The sequence below is a fragment of the Notolepis coatsorum genome, assembly GCF_963971535.1.
Source record: "Notolepis coatsorum genome assembly, contig: SUPER_15_unloc_7, whole genome shotgun sequence".
NCBI classification, from domain to species: Eukaryota; Metazoa; Chordata; class Actinopteri; order Aulopiformes; family Paralepididae; genus Notolepis; species Notolepis coatsorum.
This window is the reverse complement of record NW_028174860.1, coordinates 272,261-296,088: the sequence shown is the minus strand read 5'-3', so window position 1 is coordinate 296,088 and position 23,828 is coordinate 272,261. Positions and strand designations below refer to the sequence as shown.

Genomic DNA, 23,828 nt, shown 5'->3' with positions numbered 1-23,828 from the left:
GCTCACAGTGGTTTAACACTGTTGATGTAATATACATGCAGTACAATGCCAAAGCAACAGATGGCGATGTACAAACATGAAGGCCATTTTCAACCAATGAGAAGGGTGAACCTGTGATATCCGGTTCAGGCTTTGTCACTGTAGAGACGCCCACACTCACTCCAGTTAGAAAAAGTATCGACGCCATTGTTATTGACGTTAGCTTACATGCTAACGTTAATGGCAGCGACCATAGCATTGTGGCTCGGCTAGCCTATCATCGCTTAATATAGCTAGTGAATGGATAAACAACGTTATTTAACATTGCAGAATGGGTACAATTACAATGCGGCTCAATACAAACAATTGTTAAGGGGCCCAGGGGGTGTAGACTGTTGTAGTTTGAGCTAATTTACACCATGCTCCAAAAAAAAAAAAAAAAAATCTGCCGAGCGATCTGGCGCGGGGCTCGATTCAAGGTGAGCGGGGAGCGAGCGGAGAGCGACTTGGGGGCGGGGTCAACATGATCGATTAGCGGAGCGGACCAAGCTTTAAAGAGCGAAGAGCGGATTTCTCGGCCGCGCCGATCCGCTCACGTGGCCTGGCGGTGATTGATTGAATGAGAATTTTATTTTGAGGAAATTGTAATGAACCAAATGAGAATATCAATAAATTTTTTTAAATCTTTGACTGTGAATAACACCATGCTCAAATTGACCAGACCTGAAAAATCTAAGCAAATTAATAGATGGAAGATGATTAAACAGAAGGTTTTGTAGATACAGCACTGAATTCTGCCAATTTGAAATATGATTATAGAATATCAGGCATAAAATGGTTATGCGATTAAAATGCGATTAATTAATTACAAATCCTGTAATTAATTAGATAAATTTTTTTAATCGCCTGACAGCACTAATATATATATATTAGTGCAGTCAGGCGATTAAAAAAATGTATCTAATTAATTACAGGATTTGTAATTAATTAATCCAATTAATCGCATTTTAATCGCATTACCATTTTATGCCTGATATTCTATATTCATATTTCAAATTGCATGTGTCCGGATGGCAGAATTCAGTACTGTATCTACAAAACCTTCTGTTTAATCATCTTCCATCTATTCATTTGCTTAGATTTTTCAAGTCTGGTCAATTTGAGAATTCTTTTTATTGATATTCTCATTTGGTTCATTACAATTGACTAAAAATAAAATTTTCATTCAATCAATCACAGCGCAGATTAATTTATTGAATGAAAACTTTATTAACAGATTGCAGAATGGGTACAATACTACAGTACAGCTCAATACACACAATTGTTAAGGGGACGCAGACCAGAGAAAGACTTTCGTCTTGTTTACATCAGGGTCCCCCATTTTCAATTCATAATGAATTGTAAGTAAGGGTGCACCTTGCTCCGTGCAATCCATTCTTTGTGGATCTAGCCCAGAGTGGTTATGACACTGGGAATACATTCCCTGAGATTCATAGATGTCCCTAGAATCAGATACCAAGAACATGCAAATGGACCATATTAAAAAAAAAAAGTCTGTAAATGTGTATTCTACATTCTTATGGAATGAATGAGATAAAAAAAATATTATAAAAAAAAAAATATTATAAAAAATAAAACAGTGTATCGAGTGAATACAAAAAATATATACATTTTTTTTAATACAGGTGCAGCTCGATAAATTAGAATATCGTGGAAAAGTTATTTTATTTCAGTAATTCAATTCAAAAAGCGAAACTCTCATACGGTAGATTATAGATTCATTACACACAAAGTGAATTATTTCAAGCCTTTATTTGTTTTAATTTCGAGGATTATGTCTTACAGCTCATGAAAGCCCAAAATTCTGTATCACCAATAAAAAAAATTAAATACATGTATTTTTCTTTTGTATATAGAAATGTCGGCCTTCTGAAAAGTATGTTCACGTATGTCCACTCAGTACTTGGTTGGGGCTCCTTTTGCACAAATGACTGCATCAATACAGCGAAATATGTTGACTTTCCCATGATATTCTAATGAATTGAGATGCACCTGTATATATTTTTTTGCCATTTTAGGGGATCCCCCTGGTGGCTTCGGGGGCCCCATGCAACCGCATTGTCCGCATATGGCAAGAAAAACGGGCCTGGCTGTGACCTCTGACCTGGCATGATGCTGCTTCCTGGTTCGTTCTCCGGCAGGATGAGCTCTCCCAGGCCAGAGCGAGGGCCGGAGCCCAGGAAGCGGATGTCGTTGGCGATCTTCATCATGCTGACGGCCACCGTGTTCAGGGCCCCGCTCAGCTCCACGAGCGCGTCGTGCGCCGCCAGGGCCTCGAACTTGTTGGGGGCCGTGATGAAGGGCAGGCCTGGAGGGGGAGGGGAGGAGAAAGTGCTGAATGTGTGTGTATGTAGTGTGTATTAGGGCTGTCACATTATTTTAGATTTTCGAATTTAATTTAGAATTTACATAAAAACACGAGATTCGAATGTGAACAGAGAAATTCGAATTTGAGAACTAATTTTAATACTTTTGTTGAGGTGTACACGCCTACCTATATACACCTCAGCCTACCTACATGTGTATACCTCAACCTACCTGTTTATACCTCAGCCCACCTGTGTATACCTCAGCCCACCTGTTTATACATCAACCTACCTGTTTATACCTCAGCCTACCTGTTTATACCTCAACCTACCTGTTTATACCTCAGCCCACCTGTGTATACCTCAGCCCACCTGTTTATACATCAACCTACCTGTTTATACCTCAGCCTACCTGTTTATACCTCAACCTACCTGTTTATACATCAACCTACCTACCTGTGTACACCTCAGCCTACCTGTTTATACCTCAGCCTACCTGTTTATACCTCAACCTACCTGTTTATACATCAACCTACCTACCTGTGTACACCTCAGCCTACCTGTTTATACCTCAACCTACCTGTTTATACCTCAGCCCACCTGTTTATACATCAACCTACCTGTTTATACCTCAGCCTACCCGTTTATACATCAACCTACCTGTTTATACCTCAGCCTACCTGTTTATACCTCAGCCTACCTGTTTATACCTCAGCCTACCTGTTTATACATCAGCCTACCTGTTTATACATCAGCCTACCTGTTTATACCTCAGCCTACCTACCTGTTTATACATCAACCTACCTACCTGTTTATACATCAACCTACCTACCTGTGTACACCTCGGCCTACCTGTTTATACCTCAACCTACCTGTTTATACATCAACCTACCTACCTGTGTACACCTCAGCCTACCTGTTTATACCTCAACCTACCTGTTTATACCTCAGCCCACCTGTGTATACCTCAACCTACCTGTTTATACATCAACCTACCCGTTTATACCTCAGCCTACCTGTTTATACATCAACCTACCTGTTTATACCTCAGCCTACCTGTTTATACATCAACCTACCTGTTTATACCTCAACCTACCTGTTTATACATCAACCTACCTGTTTATACCTCAGCCTACCTGTTTATACCTCAGCCCACCTGTGTATACCTCAGTCCACCTGTGTATACCTCAGCCCACCTGTGTATACCTCAGCCCACCTGTGTATACCTCAGCCCACCTGTGTATACCTCAGCCCACCTGTGTATACCTCAGCCCACCTGTGTATACCTCAGCCTAGGGCTGGGCGATATGGCAAAAAATCATATTGCGATAACGATATGATAATGTTCTCATATTTCTCGATATCGATAATTATCGAAATTGTTATAAGTAAAAAAAAAAATTTAAACAACAGATGTATGTTTATTTTGCAGCAATTCTTTGTCATTGCCGCGATCTTTAGTGTTACATCCACTCACACTCCAGTTCTCAGGATGCAGCTGGTTTAAAAGCTAAAGTAAACCGGCTTCTCTGCTGGCTGTGGCTCCAGGGGAGTTGAACAGTTCTGGCTCTGCTAGTTTATTTTCGATCTTTCGGCGCTTTTTTGGTGGACAAACCACTGCACATGTGCACCGTGACTCGTGACTGGAGTCTAGCTCTGCTAGCACACATAGCCTACTGTGTACAGACTGTATTTTTTTATTTTTTTTTAATTGGTCTTTTTTCCCCTCCATTTTCCTCCGATTTTCTCCCATCCCAATGTTAGTCGTATGCCAATTCCCAGTCCCTTCCTGATCGCTGCGCACTTACCCCCCCCAGTCAGATCATCTGGGAGAGTGGAGGCTACCACGTGCTTCCTCCGACACACGTCCAGCCAATCACCGCTTCTTTTCACCTGGCAGCGCGGATTCTCATTGAGAGGGCGTAGCGTGTGGGAGGACCACACTATCCCCCTCACGTCCAATCCGCGCTTAGCAGGCGCCCCGACCGAACTGTAGGAGTCGCTGTTTACAACGACCCGGACCCACCCCGCCAGCTTCTCCCACCCTCTGATACAGCCAATTGTATCAGTGCAGACGGCCAGCCAAGCTGGTGACAACCCCGGAGCTGTGAGCTGGATTCGAACAGGCGAATCGAGCTCACAGCTCCGGGGCTGGTGACGAACGCAATCTCCGCTCGGCCACCTAACCGCTTCAAACTGTATTTTAAATTAGAAAGCAAACTAAATAAATGGACAAGAGACAAATAAATCTCAATTTGGTCAGTATTGTCATTTGGACAAGCAAAGCCATTACTTTAAGTTGCAGGCAAGAAAGACAAGTCTGTCCACTGTCTCTGGTTTTAAAGCTGCCCTGTTGCAGGTCACAATTTTTTTTTTTTTTTAAATTAAAAAAAAGTCGTTATATCGCCCAGCCCTACCTCAGCCCACCTGTGTATACCTCAGCCTACCGGTGTATACCTCAACCTACCTGTGTATACCTCAGCCCACCTCAACCTACCGGTGTATACCTCAGCCCACCTCAACCTACCGGTGTATACCTCAACCTACCTGTTTATACCTCAACCCACCTCAACCTACCGGTGTATACCTCAGCCCACCTGTGTATACCTGAGCCCACCTGTGTATACCTCAGCCCACCTGTGTACACCTCAGCCCACCTGTGTATACCTCAGCCCACCTGTGTATACCTCAGCCCACCTGTTTATACCTCAGCCTACCTGTTTATACCTCAGCCCACCTGTGTATACCTCAGCCTACCCGTTTATACATCAACCTACCTGTTTATACCTCAGCCTACCTGTTTATACCTCAGCCCACCTGTGTACACCTCAGCCCACCTGTGTACACCTGTGTGTACATCTGATTAGCACTACACTCGGTAGTACTAATTTTAATATTTTTTACCCAGTTTAATCACCTGTACAATACATTACTGTTGCGCTTCACTGTTACACGTGCACTCTGGTTGGATGCCAAACATATTTTCGTTGTACTGTACTTGTGCTGCATGACGACAATACATTTTAATCTAATAATCTAATCTAAACTAAGTCTGAGATGATATGCCATTTGGAAGAATCGATAATTCGGGACAACGTGATCGATAAAGATATTTTTATTAACAATTTTTGTTTTATGTTTTTTTTGCAGCAATTCTTTGTCGTTGCCGCCATCTATGGTGTTACAGATTTCCTTATTCAAAACTACCACAGTGATGTTCAACTCATGTTATAGTCGGTGGTCTCTGGATGTGATGGAGGAGTGCACTGCATATTGAATGCACAGTGCAGAGTTGCAATTCAACTGAATTTACATGAAGTGGGGATGTTTTAACTAAGACCTAGTATTTTTATTTATGTTTTTACACATGCAAAGAAAATCGATAAGTGGAACCCTTTCACTGCCGCACTACCAAACGGTTAACCCTTTCTCTGCGACAATACACAGAAGGTTAACCCCTTTCACTGCCACACAACAGCAGGTTAACCCTTTCACTGCCACACTACAGGTTAACCCTTTACTATCACACCGTCGGCAGTGTGATAGTAAAGGGTTAACCTTCTGTAGTGCGACAGTGAAAGGGTTCATCTAAACCTACCTGTGAGCGAGGCGCAGGTAGCCGCTACTTTCTCCGCGAAGCCGATGCGCGTGTTGAGTCCCGTGCCCACAGCGGTGCCGCCTGCAGCCAGCTCGTACACCCTGGGCATCGCCGAATGCACACGGGCGATACTGTACTTCACCTGCTGCACGTACCCACTGAACTCCTGCACACACACACACAAGATGAGAAAACAGATTCAACTAGGGCATAATAATCTAAATACAGAGAGAAAACAGATGAAAGGTATTACCATCCATTAGGGTTGGATACCGTTTACATTTGAACCGATACCGGGTACCTGTGAATCGATACTAGGGGTGGGAATCGCCAGAGACCTCACGATACGATCGCGATACTTGCGCCACAATAGTATCGCAATACTAAATATATCACGATGCGTTTATTTAAAAAAAAAATTCACATTTTATTTATTACCTTTTTTCAACTGCAAAGTAAACTTTGTCAACATGTTTTATCTAATAAAATAAAGTTCAGTCTGTTCATCTCACTTCAATAATTTTTATTGCAGAACATGGTATTTTCTCAAGCAGACAGATGTCAACACAACACATGTGTTGCATGTACCTGACAAACTGAACAGTTTGTATTACAGTCATATTCCAACTTAACTGAATGCACATGCGTGTGTGGACTACTGTACTATTACAGGTATTGAAATGAACAATGCAACTTCCTTATACAAAAAAACTAAAATTAATTTTAAATTTTTATGAATAATTAAATATCGATACTTGGCGTCCCTGTATCGATACAGTATCGCCACGCAAGGTATCGCGATACTACTATGTATCGATCCCCCCCCCCCCACCCCTAATCGATACCGGTACCGATCTGTCCGTTTGCGGTGGTGAATATGCATAATTGTTGTCTCATTAGTCCTGCATGCATCAAACAAAGCGCATGTCAGTGATTTTATGCTCTGTGCCATTATTACCATCTAAAATGTAATAAATTGTGGAATATTACTATAATGCGCTGTATGTGTATGAACCAAGCGTCCGTCCTATGATCTCACACGCCTAGGAGCATAACAGGAAAAAGCATTCCATGTAAAAGTATTCTGTATTTTTGTATGTCAACTAATAAAGAAACTTGAACTTGATACCCAGCGGTACCTTTTTCGGTACTTTAGTCTCTAAAAATGTAATCTACCTACCTCAGTTATAAAAAAAAATCCAAACTTCAAATTATTTATCATCATTATTATTTATTTAGAACAATTTGTTAATATATATATTGCAGCGAGTGTCATCTGCATCTAGCTTGTAACCACACTTGCGAAAGTTTTTCGGCTTGCCATTGCCCCGACTGCCTTGTTGTCGTTGAATCAAGTCAAATCCTAGGTAAGCGTGTATTGTGGCGTGAACGTGCGGCACACTTCATAGGTTGTTTCACAGCAAACGAAACATTGACGTCATCGGACTTATAAATAAATAATCTCCTTTTTTTATGACAAATGTGGCACCGGTGGATCTCACGTGAATCAGTACTCAGTAGGGGTGTAAAGGTATCCGTACCGAACCGTTTCAGCGTGTACCGTACCAAACAGCTGTGTACCGAACTAATACAAGTAGGGATGTCCGATATTATCGGCCTACCGATATTATCGGCCAATATCGGCATTAAGATGTGATATCGGAAAATATCGGTATCGGTTTTAATTTTATTTTTATTTTTTTTACATTTCTATAACCTTTATTTACCCAGGCAAGCAAGTAAGAACAAATTTAGATTTTATTTATTGTCAAAAGTATGCATAATGTTGTGTTAATTCCACAACAAGAGATATGTAATGTTAATTACCTGAAATTATTCCATTTTTTGGGGGGGGGAAACCCTGCATATATCGGTATCGGTTGATATCGGTATCGGAAATTAAGAGTTGGACAATATCGGTATAGGTAAAAAAGCCAATATCGAGCATCCCTAAATACAACGGTATGTTAACCACTAACGACCGTCCACCGGGGGCTGTTTTTTTCACAATCTAATATTATTATTATTTATTTTTAACAAGTAGATTATTAATTTCAATATAGAATATTCGTTGACAGCCCTACAAGTACAATTAGTTACTGCACACTACATCACCCCTGAGTGGAACATGGAAAGCCAAACCTTCCACCCACTGTCCACACCCAAAATCGATTATTAAAAAAATAAATAAAATAAATTTTTTTTTATTTATTTTAATGTCGATTTTTTATTGACCTATACAGTCCATTCATGCGGAGTGAATCAGTTCCCCCAGCCACATTCGTGTATAAATGTTTTTGGGTGGAATTAACCGATAGAAAATTTATCGAATCGCATCGTGGTCAAATGAAGATATTTCATGATGCATTGAATCGTTGCCTGAAGAATCGTAATCGAATCGTTGTGGGGTCGAATCGTTACACCCCTAGTCGATACCCTTAAAAAGTACAGTACCGGATCTGGTACCCTATCCCTGGTGGTGGTGTGTATGTGTGTGCGTGTGTAATACCTGTCCCAGGGACAGGGGCACGGCGTCCTGCGTGTGCGTGCGTCCGATCTTAATGATGTCCTTGAACAGCTCGGCTTTAGCCGCCAGGGCGTCGTGCAGCAGCTGCAGGCCCGGCAGCAGGACGTGGTGCACCTCGGTGGCGGCGGCGATGTGCATGGCTGTGGGGAACGTGTCGTTGGAGCTCTGCGGGGAACAAACGGACGTTTTAAAAACATGTTAACACAACTTGGCTGTGGGGAACGTGTCGTTGGAGCTCTGCGGGGAACAAACGGACGTTTTAAAAACATGTTAACACAACTTGGCTGTGGGGAAGGTGTCGTTGGAGCTCTGCGGGGAACAAACGGACGTTTTAAAAACATGTTAACACAACTTGGCTGTGGGGAACGTGTCGTTGGAGCTCTGCGGGGAACAAACAGACGTTTTAAAAATATGTTAACACAACTTGGCTGTGGGGAACGTGTGGTTGGAGCTCTGCGGGGAACAAACGGACGTTTTAAAAACATGTTAACACAACTTGGCTGTGGGGAACGTGTCGTTGGAGCTCTGCGGGGAACAAACGGACGTTTTAAAAACATGTTAACACAACTTGGCTGTGGGGAACGTGTCGTTGGAGCTCTGCGGGGAACAAACGGACGTTTTAAAAACATGTTAACACAACTTGGCTGTGGGGAACGTGTCGTTGGAGCTCTGCGGGGAACAAACGGACGTTTTAAAAACATGTTAACACAACTTGGCTGTGGGGAAGGTGTCGTTGGAGCTCTGCGGGGAACAAACGGACGTTTTAAAAACATGTTAACACAACTTGGCTGTGGGGAACGTGTCGTTGGAGCTCTGCGGGGAACAAACAGACGTTTTAAAAACATGTTAACACAACTTGGCTGTGGGGAACGTGTCGTTGGAGCTCTGCGGGGAACAAACGGACGTTTTAAAAACATGTTAACACAACTTGGCTGTGGGGAACGTGTCGTTGGAGCTCTGCGGGGAACAAACAGACGTTTTAAAAACATGTTAACACAACTTGGCTGTGGGGAACGTGTCGTTGGAGCTCTGCGGGGAACAAACGGACGTTTTAAAAACATGTTAACACAACTTGGCTGTGGGGAACGTGTCGTTGGAGCTCTGCGGGGAACAAACAAACCCCGCATATATCGGTATCGGTTGATATCGGTATCGGAAATTAAGAGTTGGACAATATCGGTATATCGGATATCGGTAAAAAAAAGCCAATATCGAACATCCCTAATTTGAACCCTTTCACTGCCACACTACAGAAGGTTAACCCTTTACTATCACACTACCGATAGTAAAGGGTTAACCTGCTGTTGTGTGGCAGTGAAAGGGTTAACCTTCTGTGTACCGTCGCAGTGAAAGGGTTAACCATTTGGTAGTGCAGCAGTGAATGGTCATTAGGGTGAATATATATATATATATAATATAATTACCTGGCTCTTATTAACCCTTTATCTGCCAGGGATTATTCTGATCTTAATCCCCTCTCTGCCACCACTGTAAATCTATGGAGATGTTCCCCTTCTTTGCAGGGCTATAACTTTTTAAATTGTATTGCTAAATTGACATTACTATGGCCCATTCAACGTCAAGTATCTATCGTTTAGGATGTAGCAACATTCTACTTTTTCATTCACACACACTCATACTAAAATACGGTATAAAGTATAAATATGTTTTTATCGTTTTCTGCAGCATTCCATAGAACGTGAGTTATAGCCATAAATACATATATTAGATCATCAAATGTAGTTTGATACCGATTGACGTCAGATAAAAAATTTCAATTGTACAAGGTCCTAAACGTCATGCCTCATCATCTGCTGGTGACCGGAGGGGGGGGGGGGGGGGGGGGTTTATAAGTCCGTGGCCGGCGTTAAATCATTTATGTAGTATGGGTCATATATTGATCAGACCAGTTTGTATAGAAAATAATAATCAAACATGCTGAAACTCACCGCAGCTTCCTCGTAGCGTTGGGCGATAATAAAGATCGTTTTTATGGGATGTCGATCTAGTTGGTCCAGTTCCAGGTTGTATAATACTATATACACGTCCAAATAACGTTGTTTATTGATATTTATAGATTTTTGAAATATTGATCTCAAAGACGCTGTACGACGCCCTTTGGCAGATTACGCATGGCGGAGAATGACGTCGTAACACGTTCTTGGCGATTAAAGGGTTAAAATGGTCGTTAGGGTGTATATACTGTATATAATTACCTGGCTCTTATTAACATGGTCGTTAGGGTGTATATAATTACCTGGCTCTTATTAACTCTTTCAGTGCCACGCCTGGTTTTCCATTTTACCGCTTGAATGCCACCATCCGCGCCAATGTTAACGTTAATATCGCCTAATCTATGTTTTAAATTATGGCTATGTGTCTAATCTGCCCATCGCATTATCAAAGACTATTTTCCAGACAGTGCTGTGAAGGCAGATTGTTTTTTTATCGCGTCGTTGCCGTTTCAGAGCAGTTAGAAAAGCCCCCGTTTTGATATAAAAAACAGCTCATTCTGGAGCATTCTATGAAAATCGTCTTTTAGTGGAATATTCCACAACGTTGATATTCGTCGGCCTTTTTATGAATCGTTTTCAAATAAACGCTAGATGATCAATATTATACGTGCACGCACGCACATTACGGCCGCGCGCGGATAATCGCCTCGTTGATTTCCTCTCTGAGTTTTACATTGAAACCGAAAGAAGACATTTCACAAAACAGCTTATAACTTCATCAAACTTACTCTGATTATCCTACCACTGATAACATAGAGTCCTTACCTGACATCAGATGGTATCCAACTGGTATATTCCAATTCCTGATCACCATTCGAAAAAATCGATACGTGTATGGATCCAACGCGACACAGTGGATCTCCATGATCCGCGGGGATCTGAGGCTCCAGAATGAACTCTAGTAACCCCGGCTGGATCAGTGAACTGGAAAATGTGGAGTACCGGATTTTTTTCCCCATTCATTTTCATTGAGTCCATTCCAAAATCACTTATGTCATCTGGGAGACGACAGGGGGCGCTTTTTTCCACAGTGATCACCGGCGCAGCTCGGCAATACTCGGGTAGGCTCGGGTGATGCAATAATCTCGTGAGTGGCTAGCAACCACCTATAAAAAAACAATCTCGTGAGTGGCACTGAAAGAGTTAACATGGTCATTAGGGTGTATATAAATATATATATAATATAATTACCTGGCTCTTATTAACATGGTCATTAGGGTGTATATAAATATATACCGTGCTTTTCCCCCCATTTTTCGACCCTGCGGCTTATATGTGACTCGACGTGACCAAACCCGAAAATGTAAAAATCTAAATATTGCTTTTTTGACTGCATTGAAATGTTATTTATCTGTTCCCTTATTTGCTAAACTTAATACAACTTGTAAATGAGTTAATTCTTGTTATTTGTCCGACAGTATTGTGTCCCAATGCTAATTACATATGGTAATTAAACATTAAAACACCTGCGGCTTATAGTCCAGTGCGGCTTATACATGTACACATCATTCAATTTAGCTGCTGCGGCTTATAGTCAGGTGCGGCTTATAGTGCGGTATATATATAATATAATTACCTGGCTCTTATTAACATGGTCGTTAGGGTGTATATAAATATATATACATATAATATAATTACCTGGCTCTTATTAACATGGTCATTAGGGTGTATATAAATATATATATAATATAATTACCTGGCTCTTATTAACATGGTCGTTAGGGTGTATATAAATATATATAATATAATTACCTGGCTCTTATTAACATGGTCATTAGGGTGTATATAAATATATATAATATAATTACCTGGCTCTTATTAACATGGTCGTTAGGGTGCACAGGGTCTTTGCTGCCCAGAGTTCCTCCCAGGATCTCGATGGCTCGGTTACTGATGACCTCGTTAACATTCATGTTGCTCTGAGTGCCAGAACCAGTCTGCCACACAACCAGAGGGAAGTGGTCATCCAGTTTACCTGCTGCTACCTGGAGGGGAAGAAAAAGAGAGAAAGAGAGAAAGAGAGAAAGAGAGAGAGAGAGAGAGAGAGAGAGAGAGAGAGACAGAGAGGGGGGGAGAGAGAAGAGAGACAGAGACAGAGAGGGGGGGGGGGGGGAGAGAGAAGAGAGACAGAGACACAGACAGAGAGAGATGAGTGTGAGTTTGTGCGAGTGTGGTTCTGGTGATTTTCAACCTACAGTATAATAAAATAATCTTATGAGATAATATAACCTGAAACACCCTTTAACCCAGTCTATCAGAACACTTGGATGATACCGGCAAAATGTATCTCATAAACCTGCGAACATATCACAACAATGTTTGAGAGTGTGTGTGTGTGTGTGTGTGTGTGTGCACCTCATCAGCAGCCTGGATGATAGCGTCTGCCAACTTAGGGTCCAGGCCGTAGTCCTTGTTCACCTCTGCTGCCGCCCTCTTCAGGACACCAAATGCCTTGATCACTTGTATCTGAGGGAGAGAGAGAGAGGGGGGGGGGGAGAGACAATGCAATTTTAGATGCAGGGTTCCCACAGACATTGCAAAATGAAATTCAAGGCCTTTCAAGTACTTTTCCAAGCACTATTTTCCATTTTAAAAGGATACAATTCACTTTTAAATGCTGTTTTTTATTGAAAAGAAAATCTGATCCAATATGTATGGCTTAAAACCATTTTCCGACAATTAGTTACACTTTAGATTAACTTCTGATTCAGAACTATTTTATTATGGATGAACAAAAGTTGCAAATGGTTGATTTGAATTTCAAGAACTTTTTAAGTACCTTGTTAAAGAAATTGGCCGTTTTCAAGGAATTCCAGGCATCGACTTTTTTTGGACAAAGCTCAAGCACTTTAAGCACTTCAAGGACCTTGTGCGAACCCTGTGCATCTTAAAACTAGTGACCCCTGCCCCCACCCCTACCATCACCAAGCCTTCCAAAGCCAAGAGGAGAACAACTGGTATGACCCAGGCAACGTGAGGAGACCATAACACAATTCACCTCTCATCTTAATTAGAGTTTACATCCCCCCTCAAGTCAACACTGGGGCAGCTCTTTCATTCAGAGCTTGACGATGAGGTAAACAAACTCCAAACAGCTAATGTAGATGCTGCGATTGTAGTGGCTGGGGGACTTTAACAGGGCAAATCTTAAAAAAAAGGTATTACCACATTTCTACCAGCATGTGACTCTCGCCAGAGGCGAGAGTATATTAGATCACCGCTACTCGCAAGGACGGTACAAGTCACAGGTGCTTAGTCCATTCGGCAAATCAGACCATCTTTCTCATACCAAAGTATCAACAAGGTCTTAACACTTTGATTGCCACGCAGTATGCCCATCCTTATGCCCAGTCTGCCAGCGCTGTAACCCTATGGAGATGTTTACCTTCTTTGCAGGGCTATAACTTTTTTAATATTATAGCTATATCGACATTACTATGGCCCATTCAACATCGGGTATCTATCGTTCCGGATGTGGGAACGTTATATTTTTTCATTCATACATTGTTGTGTTAATACCGTCGAGAATATAAGTATGTTTTTAAGGTTTTCTGCAGTAATTCCTAAAACGCGAGTTATAGGCCCTGAAGCATATGATAGATTATCGATTGGCATTTCTTTCCTATACACGCTATATTAAAAAATTCAAATGTATATGATCGGTATACATTATGCTTCATCATGCAGCGTGAAGGAAAGGGGGGGGGGGGTCATTTATAATTCCTTGATCGTCAGTAACGGCTTTATTTAGTATGGGTTGATATGTTGATCAGATGTATTGCCGTGAAATGAATAAACAATCGGGCTGAAAATAACGTTATATTCCTCTTACCGTTCGCCGATGAGACTGGAGGAAAAATATTCCAATTATTTGACGTCGATCTGCTAGATCCATTTCCCGTTTGTATGACGCAATAAACGCCGAAATCATATTGATTATTGCGTTTCGAAAGCGATCCCATGCACTCGAGTGTTTGTCTGGATCCACATAACAAGATATTACTGCCGGAGGGATTTCCTCGATGCACCGAGCGCCACTTCCGGTTTGGCTTAGAGTGTAACAAATTTTTTCAGTACTTTAGTCTCTAAAAATGTAATCTAGCTACCTCAGTTGTAAAAAAATTGTCCAAACTTCAAATGATTTATTATCATTATTATTTATTTAGAACGATTCGTTTATATATATATAATATTGCAGCAAGTGTTGTCTGCATCTAGCTTTGTAAGGTGTAACCACACTTGCAACCATTTTCGGCTTGCCATTGCCCCGACTGCTTTGTTGTTGAATCACGTCAAATCCTAGGTAAGCGTGTATTGTGCGAGTACGTGTGGCACACTTCATAGGTTTTTTTTTTTTTTTACAGTACTGAAATGTGGCACCGGTGGATCTTGCGATTCGGTCGGTACCCTTAAAAGTACCGGATTCGGTACCGATCCCTAGTCTTTACAGGGAGAGACTTGAGCAGTTTGGGACAGACATACCTGACATGAACTCGACCCGACTAAAAGAGAGGCTTTTGGCAGAGATACCTGGACTGGTAAACCTACAAGAAATGTATGTATAGGCCATCTAAATAGGATTATTCAATCAAAATATAGTTCAAACACCGTTTAAAACCACTTCAATGGCGGCCATCTTGAAATATGGTGGCCATTTAGTTTTTCTCAAGTGGATAACGTACTTTTCTGAGAGAGTAGGTTCCGAAGCACTTGTGCCAACTTTGGTGCTTGTACCACCAAGAGAAAGATTGTTTCAGCAATCTGCTCCACTAGTCTTGGACATCCTGACAGGAAGACCCCAAGTGGTGAGAGCAGGTAACTGCATATTCATCCATCACTCTCAACACAGGTGCTACTCCATTTTAGCATTTGTTTTAGCATTTTAGTTGTGTATTGTATATTTCATATAGTGTTTAGTCTTAATTCTTTTAACTGTATGAAGCACAATCTCAGGAGGCTCATACAGAACCAGGCATTTCACTATAATGTACCTTATGACAAATAAAACTCAACTTGAAACTTGAGAATATAGAGGGGAGTTGAGGTTGACCTCCACAACCCTCAAAATCTGGCCCAACCCATTGATCACAAAACAATATTACCTATTGGAAAAATACCACAAAAAGGCAAAGAATGCTATCTGGCCCTAAATGGAGAGTACACAGTGGCAAACTATCTGACCACTGTTACTAATCCAAAACTGAGGAAGACATTGACTAGGTACAGACTCAGTGAGGAAGACATTGACTAGGTACAGAGTCGGTGAGGAAGACTTTAGGCGTGTTCGAGATTGGCGAGGCAGAGGCAGATCTGCGCAGGTTTTACTACGGTTAGAATATTGTCCGACTTGCTCTGAAAATCTGACGAGACGAGGCGCGGGAGCGTGCCACGCACAGCCTTCAGAGCGAGGCTCCACAGTACCCCTCACCCGGCTGCTCCACGCAAATGCATGATGGGAAACGACTTGCTATGGTCGCGCAAAGCGCCTATTGGCTCAGAAAAGTTGTCACCTGGTTGTCACCACCAGCCACGCCCACAAGAGGAAGTTATGCGACGTTTGATTGATTGATTGAAAACTTTATTAACCGATTGCAGAATGGGTACAGTACAGTACGGGTACCGTCAACCCGTCTATCAGATATATTTATTATTATAATTATTTGATACAGGAGTTTGGGTACCAAGAGCTTCCTCAAATAATGTTATCATCATATCATCATGATAAACTTCAAGCTGTCAGACACCAAATTATTTTTTATCAGAGTAATGAATGCTGTCTTAATAACCATCTCTGCAATGGAGTTTATATCAAAATAACAATATATCAACCCCCCTGAACAAATGGTGATTGCTTCTTCAAGTCGATTCTACAGACGGGCTGTTTCTATCATCGGAATTAAATAATTATAATGATAATAAATAACAATTACGTTTTGCATTTATAGTCATGACTCAATGAGCAATCTGAGCATTACCGCTCTATGTACAGTACTCCTCTAAGCAATCTGGCTCTCAGTTAACCCAATCGCTAGATAGATTAAAGAATTCCATATAAATCTATAGTTCATTAACGATGCAGCAGCGCTGATAGTACTGTATCCCGCACACACACACACGTTGTCTGTTTTGCCTCAATATATACTGTATATACAATTCTGTTTTGCCTCAATATACAGTATATATATATATATTGATGCAAAACAGAATTATTCAGCAGTGTGTTGTGTGTGCGCGCTGCGGTGGTCAGGAGCGTGCAACAAGATGGTATACATTATGGTATATGAATAGTATATTCCACTATAGCAGTATATGGTGTGCTGTACATTTGAATCTAATCTAATTGTGCACGCGGCCATCGCATTATAATGAGCTGGACAGGTGTGTATGTGTGTGGTGATGACGTGAACGTGTATCTGCCATGCGAGACGAGCAGGCTCTCCTCCCCCGGCTGCACTAGTCTACTCTCGTCTATTTTCGAGGCGAGCCGAAATCAATCTCGAACACGCCTATTGACTAGGTACAGACTCAGTGAGGAAGACATTGACTAGGTACAGACTCAGTGAGGAAGACATTGACTAGGTACAGACTCAGTGAGGAAGACATTGACTAGGTACAGACTCAGTGAGGAAGACATTGACTAGGTACAGACTCAGTGAGGAAGACATTGACTAGGTACAGACTCAGTGAGGAAGACATTGACTAGGTACAGACTCAGTGAGGAAGACATTGACTAGGTACAGACTCAGTGAGGAAGACATTGACTAGGTACAGACTCAGTGAGGAAGACATTGACTAGGTACAGACTCAGTGAGGAAGACATTGACTAGGTACAGACTCAGTGAGGAAGACATTGACTAGGTACAGACTCAGTGAGGAAGACATTGACTAGGTACAGACTCAGTGAGGAAGACATTGACTAGGTACAGACTCAGTGAGGAAGACATTGACTAGGTACAGACTCAGACAGACCTGGCTGCCCACAGAAGACAGGCTGTGTAGGGATGGGTACCGAATTTGGTACTTTTGAGGCACCGAACCGAAACACGTCGGTACTACCGAGTATCGAATCAAGTGAGAAACCGAGAGAATTTTTTTTTTTTTTTTTTTAATATTTTGTTTTTTGTTTTTGTTACTTTTTTCTTTTCATGTCAACGTTCACACGCACAATATATGCTTACCTAGGATTTGACTTGATTCAACAACAAAGCAGTCGGAGCAACGACAAGCCGAAAACTGTCGAAATTGTAGTTATTTGAAGTTTGGATTTTTTTTTACGACTGAGGTAGGTCAATTAAATTTCTTGAGACTAAAGTACTGAAAAAAGGTACCGTTGGGTACCGGTATCGATTCACAGGTACCGGTACAAATGTGAAAGGTACCCATCCCTAAGGCTGTGTCCACTCTGCTCCCAAGGACAGGTGGAGACAGAAATTAAAACCTCCCCCCAAATTACCAAGAAATACCAAGCATTTGAAAATATCACTAAAATGTCCTCTTTGCAATATCTTCTAGGAGAGACATTTGAATGCACCATTTTACCAGCACATTATGTGTGGAACTACCATCAACTGAGGGACAGCCAGTGGTCAGGAGAGCCGGCCACATCTGGGACATTTAATACTCACTGTTTCACTTAAATTATTATTATTTTCACTATCATCTTGTTTATTTGTTTGCTTGTTGTTCCAAATAGGTCTTTGTTCAATGACAATTGATATTCACAGATACTGTGATTTTGGCTACTGTTTGTGACTAAATGTTTTCATTACTATGCTGTTGCTATATGTATGCTTTGTAGGGCTGACCTTCGAAGCTTTTTTTGGCAATCGAAGCTTCGGGGCCGAGCTTCGATTTTAATTCGAAGCTTATTTTTATTTATCTTATGTTGTGGGACTTGTACAGCACTTTGGTAAACTTTGTCGTTTTTAAATGTGCTCTATAAATAAAGTGGATTGGATTAATTAATTAAGTAGCCCATTTCGTGACTCAACAAGGTTTCACTCGGCTGCGCTGCCTGGGTGCAGTGGGGCTGCTCTCACAGCCAACAACATGACATTACATAATTATGTTGCAACCTTCGTCTATCAAGCAAACAATTATATAAATATTTATATGTAGTTGATAGAGACAGGCAGAATTCGACTTAATTAAGCATGTTTTATTAAGACATATTTTTATATGGGTCGGGACACTTTAAAAAAGCAGCACAATGAACACAAATCTGTCCGACATAGTCTTAAATAACAAACGGCATTGCTTCGCTTCTTTGTCTACATATCTGCTGCACATGTCCTTGTTGTTTTCAACACAGATAATCTCCACGTGCTTGTTGTAGAGAGGTGGAGTCGAGGCGCCGCTTACTTTCGTTTCATTGGAATGGAGGCGCAAGATTTAAGGCAAACATTTCTTTTATTTATTTTTTTAAACTTCGATTTTTTTTTATGTTCGAAGCTTGTGCCATCGAACGAAGCTTCGAAGTATTTAAGACAGCCCTAATGCTTTGGAAATGTAAGAATCTGATCATGCCAATAAAGCAATTCTAATTGAACAGTGAGACAAAAAAGAAATATACAGAGAAACAGAGAGAGAAAGATAGAAAGAAATAGACAGACACAGACCGACAGAGAGAGAATGAGAGACAAAGAAACAGAAAGAGATAGAGAAAAGACAGAGAGGGAGACAGAAAGACAGAGACAGATAGACAGAAAAAGAGACAGAGACAAAGAGAATGTTCAGTTCTATATAGTGTGAAGAGTACTATATAGAATGATAGTTATTAATATGTATTATTGTTATATTGTAGAAATGTGTGCATTGAAATGTCTGTAAAGTCTCGACTACATTGAAAATGAGGGTGACCTCAATTGTAATTTCGAGAATAAATAAAGGTTGATGATGATGATTCAGGAGAAGTTTCTGAAAAATCGAGAACTCAGCTGTTTGTTGCCTCCTCAAAAAGCATCAAAGTAGCCACGCCCCCTGGTTCAAAACTACCAGAGGTAGCCACGCCCCCTGGTTCAAAACGACCGCACGTAGCCACGCCCCTTAATCCAAAATGATAAGTAGCCACACCCCCTGGTTCAAAACTATCAGAAGTAGCCACAACTACTCTAGGATAAACAGTGTAGTGTAGTAGCAGACCTACTCTAGGATAAACAGTAGTGTAGTAGCAGACCTACTCTAGGATAAACAGTGTAGTGTAGTAGCAGACCTACTCTAGGATAAACAGTGTAGTAGCAGACCTACTCTAGGATAAACAGTGTAGTAGCAGACCTACCGGCATTCTTTCAGAGGGTCCTCCTATCTTGAAGTTCATGGTGGATCGGACCGTCTGGGCGCCGTAGTATTTATCCACCGGAACCTTCAGCTCCCCGAATGTGTCACGCTCGATTCTGTACTCTGAACTGGCCTGCGAGTGTACACACACACACACACACATAAAGTAACCATAAATAAAATAATCAATGTACTCAGTACATAAACAATTCCCTTGCATTTTCTGCCAAATGCAATCGTTATTTCCCTGGTGTCCAACGTTGGGAGAGAGTTGTTCCCTGTTCGTACACATTGGCTCAACTAGCCTATTTCACATGACAGGAATTATTTGCCAGGGAGGACCTTTAACAGCAGAAGATACTAATGGCGCTTTTCCACTGCATGGTACCTACTCTACTCTACTCTGTATTTTCGGTTTTCCATTACCAAAGTTGGTACCAGGTACTTTTTCGGGTACTTTTTTAGTCCCTGCTCGACTCTGGTTCCAAGCGCGAGCCAAGCGGGTAGAACTGGTACTAGAAAAGTCACGTGAAACACTGCAGACCACTGATTGGTCAGAAGAGAGACGCGTCACTCGTTGGAGAGTCTGAACGAAAACAGAAAGCCGCCATCTTTAATGTCTCGCATAGGATTTCATTATGGTTGCAGCAGGCACAAGTCCAATAAACAAACGATACAGTCACTGTGTATTCTGCCTCATTTATTGATTAAACAAAACCGACATCAACACAATTTGCCACCGAGCGGAGAGTTTAGTCTCGCAAAAAGATCGCTGACTTGTTAAGGCTTAAGCTTGTTGTTAGGTTAGGTGCTAATGTTGTGCTAGCGTTTTAGCATGGCTATCGTACATAACGTGATCAATATAACTCGCTATTGATTGTTTGTATGAGTAACGTTAATGCTAGTAGAATAGACACAACGTGAGGTAATCACCATCCATTTTATTACCTAATGCTAACGTTAGCAAATAGACGCGAGACTGGTAACGTTACAGCTTTGTTGTTAGCCTAATGCTAACGCTAACGTTAGCATAGACAGCCTAGCTAACGTTAACGCTTGTAGAATATACACAATGAGAGGTAACGTTAGCAGAATGGACACAACGAGAGTCTCGTTAATGTTGTTATTGATTGATTGAAAACTGTTTTACTCTGGCTTGCGCCTAGCTCACGGACATAGCTATGCTGCCAGGAGCTCTCACAGAGCTATGGAGCTCTCAGCTGTACACCAGCAGCCCCGTCTCCCCACACGGAGACAAACTGAGTACTTTATTTTAGTACCTGCAGTGGAAAAGGAACGAAGTACCAGGTACCTAAAGCGAGTAGAGTAGAGTAGGTACCTAAGTCGTAATAATAACTTCCAAGTTGAACAATTGATTGATTGATTGATTGAAAAGTTTATTAACAGATTGCAGAATGGGTACAGTACAGTACAGCTCAATACATACAATTGTTAAGGGGATGCAGACCAGAGAAATACTTTAGTCTTGTTTACATCAGGGTCCCCCATTTTCAATTCATCATAACATATATGACATACATGACATACAGATAGACAGTACTGCTACATCTATACATTTATGACATATCAAAAGCAGGCTTGAACGGAGTTGAGAGCAACCACATTGCAGTTATGTAATAATCCTCGTTTCGTCTTTCAGAGACAAGAATAGCCGCTCAGACGAGACAGACTAGAGATCGATTACAAGTAGCTCCTGTCAGTGTTGTGTGGTCAACTAATTTTGACCTTTCTGGTTGCTGCTAACACTAGCCAACGAGTTCATTAGCGTACATCCATCAGCTAGCAACAAAACACTGGCGATCGTGTGGTTATAACGTGACGAATAGCCTTTGCCATGAAGGCAGAACGACAAATAAGCCAACGTGCTATAATAAAAACCTGAACACGGACATGCCAGTGAGTTCGCCCGCTAGTGTATTCCTTCGTGTTAACGGGCTAAGCTAGTGCTAAGAAGGTCATTGGAGCCTGGAGCTCATGTGAAAGAAGCGGTTTAAAGCCAGGGGACCTACCATCCTGGACTGAGTGACGAGAGCTGCTACAGCGGGACAGTGTTGTCTGAGGCTGGGGTTGTTGTTCTGCAGAAACCAGAAACTGCAGGAGGTCCTCCGGACAGCGGGTCTAAGGGAGCGGATCATGCTGCTTTCAGTCTGGTGACAAGATGGCGGAGGGCGGAACCAAGAGTGAACCAACCACAGGTCAGGGGCGGACACGTATTTGTGCAACAATACTGCGTTGGGTGGGGGAGATAATTGAAAGCAGCACCGGGCAACGTGGGTTCAATCAGATCAATTAGAGTAGGAGGAAAATGCATATAGATACTGCTGAGTTTATATTTACAATATTTACGGTGTATAATTGTAATGTAGGCCTGTCGCATTCTTGTTCCTAATTAAATGTATTACTTGACTAATTAAAAATATCTATTGGTAAAGAATTATGTGAAGGTTTTAAGCCGCTCTATACGAGAATAAATGACTAACCTTACTTTCTAGCTTGAATCCAACTATGACAGGTATGTATTGGCTATGATGGACAGTAGCTTTGATTAATCAATAAATTAGTAGGTAGGTAATCAGAGCAAGCACAACTGGACCACCAACCACTGTATATTCAGTTTCAATATAGCACTTTGCCTTATGTTAGGGTATTATTTCAACTTTTACTGAAAAGGCTTCTTTTTTAATCTGGGATTCGCAAGATAAATCACACATGGGTGTGATTTATTAGTTAATTTATGCATTAGTTTGACTTATTCGACCTCAGGGCTTTTGGACGCTAAACTTTCATTTATTTCGGTCTCTCCTTCTCTTATAGGATGAATTGAAAATGGGGGACCCTGATGTAAACTAGATGAAAGTCTTTCTCTGGTCTGCATCCCCTTAACAATTGTGTGTATTGAGCTGTACTGTATTGTACCCATTCTGCAATCTGTTAATAAAAATGTCAATCAATCAATCAATCAATCAATCAATGACTGCACTGATTCCTTGAGATGCTTCCAGCTGCAGCCGTTCAGACCAGCGCTTACAAGCCCCGCACATACAAGCCCGCACATAGCAACCCCTCGCTTCCATTGGCTGATTTTGGTGACGTGATTTGGGTCCCACCCAATGGCTGAGGTTCTGCAGACGCCTCTCTGATTGGTTGGGCTCCATTTCTGCAGCCCCCTCTTTGATTGGTTGAGCGAAGCCCCTCTCTGATTGGTTTAGCTCGCCATGCGGTAAAATGCGGATGTAATGTTATCATCTCAAGAAGATACAAATAAATATACTACCAGATTCGCGTTTATAACGTTATTTCGCGTGACTTCGCGGTTTATTCATAACGTTATGCACATTTCACAACACAGCCAGCTGTCAGAAACTGTACATTGTAACGTTATATGTTTATTCACGTAACGTTATTTCACGTGACGCGTTCAACTTGTTTACACTCCCCACTTACTGAAACTGTACCATGACGCACTCCCCACTTAACCCAGTTAATGCCTTAACTAGACAGTTAACAATATAACATTTAGATTAATTAACCCAGTTAATGCCTTAACTAGACAGTTAACAATATAACATTTAGATTAACACAGTTAATGCCTAACTAGACAGTTAACAATATAACATTTAGATAGAGAGGCTGGTGGTCAAGTCAAGAGTTTTATTTGTCACAAGTTGTTTATTTGCATACACGTTTATGGGACAGTTTTCTACACCTGACTGAACGGTCTGGGGACAAATGATTAAGGTGGGGTTACAATGATATCAAGGATGAATATGAAAAAGGGGATCTGATCTGATGGTACTTGTACTTTATAATGTGTTATATATGTATGTACATGGATTTTATGTCCGGATGGTATATCTATGGAATGGTCACTGTCTCTATCACACTCTCATATGCGCATGTTTAGCCGCATACAAGTATCTAGGATACACATATTCGTATGTGTACATAATAGGTTTACACACACTCATATGCACAAGGCTAAGTTATACATGTCAGGGGCACACATACATGCACATACTCACTTATAGGAAATAGGCATACACACA

At 41.4% G+C, this 23,828-nt stretch overlaps 1 protein-coding gene across 1 annotated transcript in view; it reads right to left on the bottom strand.

Annotated features, from left to right (window-relative positions):
* Positions 1-21,939, bottom strand: part of LOC311242276 (fumarate hydratase, mitochondrial-like) — a 36,312-nt gene extending 14,373 nt beyond the window's left edge. The window contains exons 1-7 of the mRNA XM_084338474.1: positions 21,792-21,939; positions 19,763-19,894; positions 12,841-12,951; positions 12,294-12,470; positions 8,453-8,635; positions 5,944-6,109; positions 2,144-2,347 (exon numbers count right to left, since the gene is read on the bottom strand). Of these exons, the coding sequence (XP_084194600.1) occupies positions 2,144-2,347; positions 5,944-6,109; positions 8,453-8,635; positions 12,294-12,470; positions 12,841-12,951; positions 19,763-19,894; positions 21,792-21,917 (1,099 nt within the window). The 5' untranslated portion in view covers positions 21,918-21,939. The remainder of the gene's footprint in view (positions 1-2,143; positions 2,348-5,943; positions 6,110-8,452; positions 8,636-12,293; positions 12,471-12,840; positions 12,952-19,762; positions 19,895-21,791) is intronic.
* Positions 21,940-23,828: the final 1,889 nt, after the last annotated feature.